Source organism: Agrilus planipennis, unplaced genomic scaffold (assembly GCF_000699045.2).
Source record: "Agrilus planipennis isolate EAB-ADULT unplaced genomic scaffold, Apla_2.0 scaffold63, whole genome shotgun sequence".
Lineage (NCBI taxonomy): Eukaryota > Metazoa > Arthropoda > Insecta > Coleoptera > Buprestidae > Agrilus > Agrilus planipennis.
This window is the reverse complement of record NW_020439363.1, coordinates 382,294-392,609: the sequence shown is the minus strand read 5'-3', so window position 1 is coordinate 392,609 and position 10,316 is coordinate 382,294. Positions and strand designations below refer to the sequence as shown.

General features: G+C 30.4%; 1 protein-coding gene across 1 annotated transcript in view; it reads right to left on the bottom strand.

The window, feature by feature from the left end:
- Nucleotides 1–10,316, bottom strand: part of LOC108734142 — a gene marked incomplete at its 5' end in the record, with an annotated part of 23,887 nt that overhangs the window by 6,862 nt on the left and 6,709 nt on the right. The window contains 2 exons of the mRNA XM_025978822.1: nt 3,480–3,622; nt 3,683–3,832. Coding sequence (XP_025834607.1) covers nt 3,480–3,622; nt 3,683–3,832 — 293 coding nt within the window. The remainder of the gene's footprint in view (nt 1–3,479; nt 3,623–3,682; nt 3,833–10,316) is intronic.

Genomic DNA, 10,316 nt, shown 5'->3' with positions numbered 1-10,316 from the left:
TTTGTTTTAAATTGAATTTACACATAATTTACGCAATTTTTTCCAAAAAACCGTTTCATATACTCAAAGTTGAGTCTTTGAGCTTTACAAAACTCTAAGACAAAGTATGATTATCTTTACAAAAAGACTAGTTACAGCCATTTAAAAATTACTAAATTTTGAAATTTGAAAAAATAGCTTGCAATTATTTTTTTTTGCATAATCCTCAAAATTTTTAATCAAACTATTAGTCAGTATTGTATTTTTATATATTACAAATTTCAAAAATGGTTCTCAGTACGTAGTGTAGGTGGCAGCACACATGATAATAATAAGATAAATGAATTAATCGTATGATTACAAGTAATCATGGATTATAATTTTGTTCCATATTAGTTTATATTAATTATCCAACAAAAAAATTGAACATGTTCATTCTAGTTGATAGTTTTTTATTAATGATAATTAGAGCACATTATAGCAGTTAAGAAAAATACGCCTTTCCGATACGTTATTAATTTGATTTATTCTGCAGTGGCAAGTGTTGTTTTGGTACAGTTTGGGAATTTGTAAAGATAATCATACTTTGTCTTAGAGTTTTGTAAAGCTCAAAGACTCAACTTTGAGAATATGAAATATTTTTTTGGAAAAGATTGCGTAAATTATGTGTAAATTCAATTTAAAACAAAAAAGAATTTTTCCTGTGTTAAATGGGAAACTAAAATAAAAATAGCGACCCCTTAGATTTGAGCTATAGGCGAGGATTTTTTTTACATCAAATAGAAACATTTGAGGGGGTAAGAGTCAGAAAAAAAAATAAAAATTTTGTTTGAAGCACGCTAATACATATAATAGATAACAACCCGTTGTGGTTTTTCCGGCAGAAATTATACAGTCAATTTTCGGTAAATTTGAACAGAGAGGCCGAATTTACATTTTCAATTAATAACTTGCTTTACCTGACCGGCCGAATTTACCACCGACCATTTAAAATATCCTCTTATTAACATTACCCCGAAAACATGATAATTTTAAAAGATGCTTTTAATATAATCTATATCCCCAACTTATTAAAAAAGAACACACCATTGGCGTTTTATGATGGTGTCCTAGAGGCTACAGGCAACACATTAGTGTATTTAGCATCAAACATGATGCATATTTTGCTTTTGTTGGAAATCAATGTATTTTCAGTCATTTTAATGGTTGCATTTTTTAATAGAAGGAAGAATGTGCTTTAGTTATTATTTACTTTACACGAAGGCATGCCGTTTCATTAGGTTCCGCATTTCAAAAGGAAAAAGGAATCTTTACAGTATCACTTTGTTTTGTCCGTCTCTCTGTCTGTCTCAGAAGCGCGTGGAAGTTCAAAATACAATCGAACCTGGATAAGTGAGAAAACTCTATAAGCGACAAAAACAGTCAGGTCATTTTTAGACCCGAAAACCTCTATGAATGACAGTGTGAGTACCTCTTTTAGAGAGAGTCATTTTTTACTTCGAGACCTCTGTCCTCTGTTAAATTTCACAGGCAGACATTCGGGAACTTACTATCGTAAGTAGAATATCGGCACACGCGTTAAATTAATAAGGCGTGTTGTTTAATTCTTTGGTGGAAGGTAGAAAGAAATAGAACTCTTGCAGCGAAGTCAACTTAATTATATATTTACAAATATGTACAGAGTATCTCCAACTAAAGATTCATTATGATTGTATTGTACAAGTGCTTGTCTTGCGTTTTTGTGCTGACTTAGTTCAAGTGCTTGTCTTCTTATATCTACAACTTAAACTAGGAGGAAAACAGCAAGGGTGTGGCTAGTTTCACCATTGGTGATTAACCCTTTCAAAACAATTCGGTGCAAATTTAGAAGGCGGGCTTTCAACTTTCAAAATTTTGGAAAGAGGGACGTTTACAATCTGAGAAAAGATCGGCACATCAAGAAATCAACAAACGGTACTTTTAACCGTTAGGCTCATAAAAAAACACCCCATAATAAAATTGAAACTAAATTGGAATCGTAAAGGATCCTTCTTCAACCGTTAGTTATCCAGGCTACATTGTTGTAATCTCTATATAAAAAGTGCTGACATAGGTCTGCTCTCACGTTGGAGCCTTGATAACAAGTCTGAACTGGAAACTGCTTTTGCATAGTTAGCATTTAAGTTTTCTTATTGTTCTTTTTAATTATAAATCTTTAGATTGTTACCACCGCGTCTACCATCTAGACGTAAGAACCTACAACCCATTTTACCTAGCCACATTTTCCGCTTGTATTAAGTATTGATGTACTAGATAAATAAAAAACTTTGAACTCACGAAAAAAGCTTGGTAACCTTCTCAGTCCCCACAACGTTTTTTAAAATAAATTTTTAAAAACAACTTTCGGAGGACTTAAAACAAAACTCGTTACCTCTATAAACTAATTTAAACATTGTACCGATGCATCTAAGGGTCTACTACCAAATAACCACCATACTGCCTTGTAAATTTGCAAACATTCTAAAAATTGTATGCAGGAATTTTATGGCCTGCAAAACGAAGAACGGTCTCTGAACAACCTCTGTAAGTGACAGTTTCTTACTCTAGACCTCTGTATGCGAGACTATTTACAATTACTAGACATCTGTAGCACACTTGTGGGCTTGTTCCTACCTTGTCATGGTACTCATCCTCAACATTTGGTTTCAGTTGATAAAAATCATTGGAGAAAGTACGTTTGATGTTGTTCCCTCACAATGTTGAAGCGAAAAATTAAAGTGATTTCATTTTTTACAAAATTTATGAAATTAAAAAAACATATTCAAAATTGTAGAAAGGATACCCAGAAAAAATTAACTGATTTCTTTAAATAAATAATATAAGTACCTATTTACAGTAAAATGTATATATACTTATCTATTACCTATTTCTTAACACTAGCACCATGTTTATGTTCAGTTTTTATTAAACCCTATAAAAGAGAAAACTCTATGAGTGAGAATAATATTCGGGTCCCTTGAATTCTCGGTTACCCAGGTTTGACTATAATAATCTCAAGTTTGCAATCCCTTGGAGCTGTGAAAAAATCAAACTTATCAACGCATTCAAAGGATGCGGTCGTTTATGTCGCATATTTCGATAGTTGAAAGAGAATAAAAATCTATAGGATAGTTGCCAAATTTAGCAAGAAGCAATGTCTTATAGCACAAATAAAGAGAAAATTAATTTTCGTTGTATTGAAAAACTATAACCTGATCTATTTACACGTTTCTGAATAATTTTTTCACTATATTAAAAAAAAATTAAAACAATCAAGAAATAAACGTGACTTCTTACACTAGTGTAGAGTTACATTTAAAAATAAAAACAGAAGATAAACTATTTACTAATCAAACTAATTTATTTAAGTATTAATTTACAACAAAAAATACGTAAATATAACAACTTATTTTTCCTTATATTCATTACAATAGACACAATGTTGCAATTTTATCAAAACATACAATTAGTATCTATAAAGGTAAGAGAACATTTATTGGATATTTGTGGAATATTTTATTACAAAATCGTTTAAAAATATCAGCAATTGTCTCTTCTAAAACAGGTTTGATTTCGTTTGCCACATTCTTCCAATTATCGTTGATGAATAAATTCATAGCTTCTCCTGCAATTGCAATTAATAGAAACGTAATTTGCACGTGTTAGTATATTAGTATTCATTTACCTAGAACTTTGTCTCCATTAAAAAGATTATCTAAATGTACCGTCGCTGAACCAATAGAAAATTCTACGAAAAAGTCAGTTACATTGTAATGAAGCTGTCCGTCCTTTCTTATTTTCTCTGCTTGAGATACTATAGTAGCTTCAATATTACCTGTAAAAAGATTGTGTAACGATTTCAGAAATTTAATGCATAGGGTGGACAAATTTCGACGTTTGTATAGGACAACTCTGTCGCTGTAAGAGATACAAAAAAACTAATGGTCACTACCCGATTGTCAAAAGTTGAAAATTTCGTGTTTTGGCTACATGTCCACATCTTGGTTGCTTGCAACAATTGAAAAAAAATAACTTTTACTTTCTGCAGACACTCTTTTACATAGAATACAGTGATATCAGAAAAATAGAAAAAACATCATACGCTTTCGAGTTCTGACATCAACTTCAATTTTTTTTAAATAGGAGTCACAGTTGGCTATGCTTTAGTTAAAAAGATTATTTTTTCCTCTTTTCAAATATATATAATATGTGGGGTCGCATTTGATGACACAAACAATTAATTACGAAAATAATATTGTGATAGTTTAATCCTTCCATTTTTTTAATTGGTTTCTAGTTGGCGTCAGTCCTGTACCAAAAAATCGAAATTTTCATCTTTTGTTTATAAAGCGAAAATAAAAGGCGGTAGCAAGCTCTTGATAACACCAATAAATTAGAATCAAAAAAAGAGATCAAGAAGTCACCATTAGTTTTTTGTATCTCTTGTAGTTTCCGAGTTGTCTTATACAAATGCTCAAATTTGCCCACCCTGTACATATTATATTACATTTAAATTCAACATTTTAACTCGAGTTTCTCCATTACTCTGAGTCGAAATTTGAGTGGGGGTCTTAGGTACGTTATAAACTTCCTCTGAAATTCGATTTTCAATTAATTTTACTGGCTCGACTTTTTAAGCAAAACTATTTCTTATTCATAAATTTTCAAAACAATAAATAGGTGGCTGGATTACTATCATAAGGTTACAGTAGGAAAAGACAACACAATCGCAGTACTTTACTGTCTGACATCGTCACCTGAGATTGTAAGGGATATTAGAGGAGGATTTAACAACAATAATAGGTAACTACTTGTATGCAAGTATAATGGATTAGTTTTCGAAACAAAAAATAAATCATTTTATGGTAAACCAGAAAATTTCGTCTATTAACCCTAACGTAACTGGTTGCATTTAGGAGGTTCGAGTTAGGAAAGTTTCTAATTTTCAAAAAAATGACCTTTATATATTTTTATAGTTTAACGTAATTTAATCTGTTTCAAAACGCTGCAGTTTTTACAGTAAAAATGCTTTTCATCAAATTTTCCTTTAAAGTTCGGATCCTTTTTTACAACAACAACTTTGGCCCTTCTGTTTATATAATCATTTACACATTGGCCAACATTTATCAAACTTTTATACTTTAACAGAAGAATTATGCATTGTACAAAATGATAGACTATTCTTAGTTTTCGATAGAGAAATTGTCTAAACTCTCTCTGTCCATCCATTACTTAAAAATATAAGAAGAAATAATCAATTCTGAATTCACTATAAATTCTCGAAATGCACTTCACTTCTTATTATTTTATTTGCACGACCTTCCAATTTTATTTGTTCGTTCTACAAAAAGTTCAAAACTCTTTATACTACAACTATGCCGAGGACATTTCGGATTTTTGATCGTAAACACGTATGTACATGCAAAGAATAACAATAATTTGTCAGCATTTTAAGTAATAGGTATAGTAAAACACTATATACAATTTTGCACTTTTCATCAAATTGCATATTATGAAATTTCAAAGTAATTTTTCATAAAAATTTCCGAATTTTCGTGTATTGTAGAAAAGTTGCCATAAAATTTAACGTGAACACAAAAGGTAACGAAATCTTCATATTGCGAAATTTATATTATCTTCCCGAGATAAAAATGTTCAGTCTCTCAGAGTCTCTGAAAGCGAGACTCGAGTCTCTGTCTCTCATCGAGTCTCTCTGGTGTCGCTGAGAGAGACTGTCAAAAAAACCGTTTAGCGTCTCTGAACAAGAGACTCGAGTTGCTCATAAAGAGATCCTCATTTCGTNGTATAGGCAAATAAAAATGACATGATCCTTCAGACGCGTCAGAGACGGACCTTATCGCATGCATACTACAAATTTAAAAAAATTGACTTGGCTGTTATTCTACTTATATTAGCCATGTTCCTTTCCATACAACTAAGAATGGAAATGAAATATTAATGTGAAAATTCATTTCCAATTCTTATCCATTACAAACTACATCCAGTTAATGAGGGAAAATTTTGGTTGCTGTTCTTATACCCCCTCCGGGAATCGAACCTGGGATCTTTGTCTTTACGCACAATGCTCTGATGTCCCGGGTTCGATTCCCGTCGGGGGTATGAAAACAGCAACAAAAATTTTCCCTCATTAGCATGAGGTATTTTGTAATGGATAGAGAATTGGAAATGAATTTTCAAATTAATATTTCATATTAACCACTATTAAAAATTCAAAATGTCACTGAAAATGTAGATTCAGGAAACTGTAAAATGAGGTAAAAATGTATAAATAAAGGTCATGGTCCATGTCGTTTTAAATTATCACAAGATACGTGCAAATGAGGATGTAGTAGCTAAAATTATTTTACTCTCTTTCTTGTAAAACTTTTATTCGAACAAAACCTCTTGGCTAATTGCTTTTACCTAATTTTATGTATTTGTTTTGATAGTATTGTTTTATGCTGTCCTCAAAAATATAAAACTATACTTTTCAGATCCTCAAAGTAAGTGAAATTGTATCAAAACCAAAGTAATACCATTTAAAGTTGTTAAAAAATTGCTGTAACTCACTCATTATATGTAGGTGTTGCATTAGAAGGTCCAAAAACTGTTAAATTATACAAACTTCCTGCTAAAACAATCGGACCGGATCCTTTGCTCACCGAAACCCTGTCCAAGTGAAGAGGTTCAAATCTCTGTATCTTAACTTCCGGTATACCTAACGACATATACAAAGCAATCTTTTATAGAATGAAAAAATTATTATCCTTTAGTAATATGTGTGGTTATCAAATATCATTCCTATTTAATAACTAAAAAAATCTCTTTCAATTCGTGCAAAATTTGCTTCATAAAATTACGACAAATTAATCGTAAAGTAATATTATAATGTAACTTTTACCTGTAGCTAAAGATGGAAACATATTCTTAAACATTTCGTTGATACATGAGTTTAAATTCGGATCACTTCGTTTACAAACTTTCAACCATGGTGCTGAAAATAATTAAAGAAAAAGCGTTACATACATATCTACTAAAACATTCTTGCAATTCTCGTAACCTTTTTTCTAATGCTTTAATAAACAATAATTACTTTTCTATGTAATTGTTACTTTTAATACATGTTCGTATCCGTCCGTATACTATATAGTGTCTCATTATTTCTTATGCAATGTTCTTACAACAGGTGTTTTAATTTCCTTTTATAAACAAGTACAACTTGTTAAGACTTTCACTCCATACTAATGTATTTTCTTGTAAATCTACTCATGCAAAGATACACACATATATATAAATAAATACAGGAATGGTATACTGGGAGATTCCGATGGAGTGTTACTTTTAGTTTTTACTGTAAGGACATACAGACAACTTTGTATATAATTAATTAATTGGCAAAAATTTATCACAGAAATAACTAGACGTCTGTTGAATTGTTTAAGGAAGGTTCAGTTTAAACATTTCAATAGTGCTTTCAGTTTCAGTTTTATAGCGATAATTTTATTTTTTTTTTAACTTGAAGGGTAGAAAGGGGAGTCTGAAAAAAATATTTAACCTTAAAGAAAGTCTTTTCATTTTCATTTTTGCATGGGCCATCGTTCAACGGTAGGTCCTGCTGAAAATTTTATTTTCTGTTTTTTTTTTAACTGGTTCAATAGTTGCAAGTACATACGGGAAGAACTCTGGTTTAAGGAGAACTTTCAGAACTTTTCCAAAAAAAAGGCATGGAAAGAATTAATACTTCACTAGACATTTTCGTGTATATTTGGTGGACAAAAATAGGGAAAAGTCCATTCAAAAGTTCATAAGATGTTCTATTAAAAAGTCCTTATGATTTTCTTTTGTTAAAACAACATTTCGTTAGATAATTAGTTTCCACAGTTTAGAAACATTTTTACAGTCAAGCAAAAATCGATTTTACAATAAAATGGGATTTTTGATAATAATTTAATCGAAAATGTTATGCTGTTATCAATAAACTTAAAAATATGAACAATTCAATTATGTCTAATGAGCCAGCAATAAACATGATTATTATGAGCTCTTTTCTGATCAGAGTTCTTAATTGATTTAGGTACTTGTAGCTGTTAAACCTGATGTTTAAAAAGAGAAAAATTACAAAATTTATTTTGAATCGCACCCTTATTACATACACAGACGATGCCTACATTATTTCTATTGCTTTGCAACTAGCGAAATTAAAATTATGAACAATTTCTCCAAATTTTACAACAGGAAACTGTTCTTTGATCAGGATTTATTTCTGACAGTTTTAGATTTTATATCCATGTTTTAAAATCTACAAACCCTTCACGACTAAAAACTCGAAAAAAATTAATAACAAAATTAAAAAACAAATTTCCTAAAGAAATATTCCTTTTGGATTTATTCAATTTTTTTAAGTAACCATGCATTAATTTGCACATAAAGCTCTAAAATCATTAATTCATTTTAAAGAATATAAGAATACACATTTTCGTATTCGCTTTTTTTTATTCTGACTCAATACAAAAATAAAATGATGATTTAGTGATTCACGGAACTGCGGACATCACTATTTTGCTATTTTTTTGTTGTTAGAAGTTTGTCATATTTAAATGGATAATATTGTTACCTAATCTCAATTTTAGACAACGATACTCACGATTTTCTAGATATAGCAGATTCCTGGTGTCTATTTTTGTGTCACCTCTACATATAATTGGCAAAAGGAAAGCACAAACAAGAAGAACTACAGAAACATTTAGTTGATTCATATTTTGAAAAAGTTTGTTAGAAATTAGTTTTAGTTACTATCAGAATGAAAATATTACTAATACTAGAAGTTGTGGTCAGTATCAGAAACGGCAAAATCAGGGCATTTGAACCACCACCAAAAATTTAATAGAGGGGCTACTTTATTCAGCTTTCGCATGCTTATTGTGTACACATACATATATATATATACATGTACCTTCTGTCTAACACAAGATATTTCGATTGTTTCCTTGCAATCTTCTCTATTCTCAAAGTGAAAGTTTTCTCCGTGTTTCAGGTTGATATCTACTATATATTCGCGTTTGATCAACGTAAAAATTGTCTGCGCGCATCACAAGGTCTTTTATGAGTCATTTTTTAAACAGAAGAAAGTATTTTTTCAGAAGAACCGACAGGTTTTTACGCGTATTATGTAAAGAGAAATTTACGCTAAAATACAAAAATAAGTTTTATCTTCTTTTCTTTAAACATCAAGAATTTTTTCTACAAAAGAATTTATTGTAGACCTCTGCGGAAACTTAATGTCAAACAATTCTAAACAAATTAGGAAAGTACTTTTAATAGTTTAGAACACATCACATTTAGAAAAGAGTAGCGTTATTATTATTAATATTTAAAATGAACGATTGTAAATTTGGCCGAAACTACTACCAACTTGAACAATTAAAAACATTAATCAGTAACGAACGTCGCATAATCTCTTATGCCCAAACTCGTCAAAATGAGTTTAGGTAGTTTAAAATGGCATGATCCTTGAGACGCCTCAGAGACAGACTTTTTGCACACTGCAAACATGGAAAGATTGACTTGGCTGTTATTTTACTGATTTTAACAAAATGCCTTTCTATACAACTTTGAATGGAAATGAAGCTTCAGTAAACTGTAATAAAAAGAGGTAGAAATAGAGAAATCAAGGTCATGGTCCATGTCGAATTAAATTACCTCTACGTGCAATTGAGAATGCAATAGATAAAAATTATTTTACTCTTAATTAATCTCTCGGCTAATTGCTTTTACTTGACTTATGTAATTGTTTTTATTGTCTCCTTAATGCTGTCCTAAAAACTATAATTACGTATTACACTTTTCAGAACTTTAAATCAGGTAAAAAATTTAACGGGTTTTTGTTAATTACAGTAGAAAATTCGGCCGGAAAGGTTCGGTAGCCCTCAAAAATGAATTGTAAATTGTAGACACAGAAAATAGAAACATCTTAAGTGTCAAACTGTCGTTACATACTCTCATATAATGTGAGTATACATATTAGAGTGCTTCAAACAAAATTTTTAATGTTTTTTTACTCTTACCCCCTCAAATGTTTCTATTTGATGTAAAAAAAATCCTCGCCAAACATGAGCCCTATAGCTCAAATCTAAGGGATCGCTATTTTTATTTTAGTTTCCCATTTAATTAACATAGGAAAAATTCTTTTTTGTTTTAAATTGAATTTACACATAATTTACGCAATTTTTTCCAAAAAACCGTTTCATATTCTCAAAGTTGAGTCTTTGAGCTTTACAAAACTCTAAGACAAAGTATGATTATCTTTACAAAAAGACTAG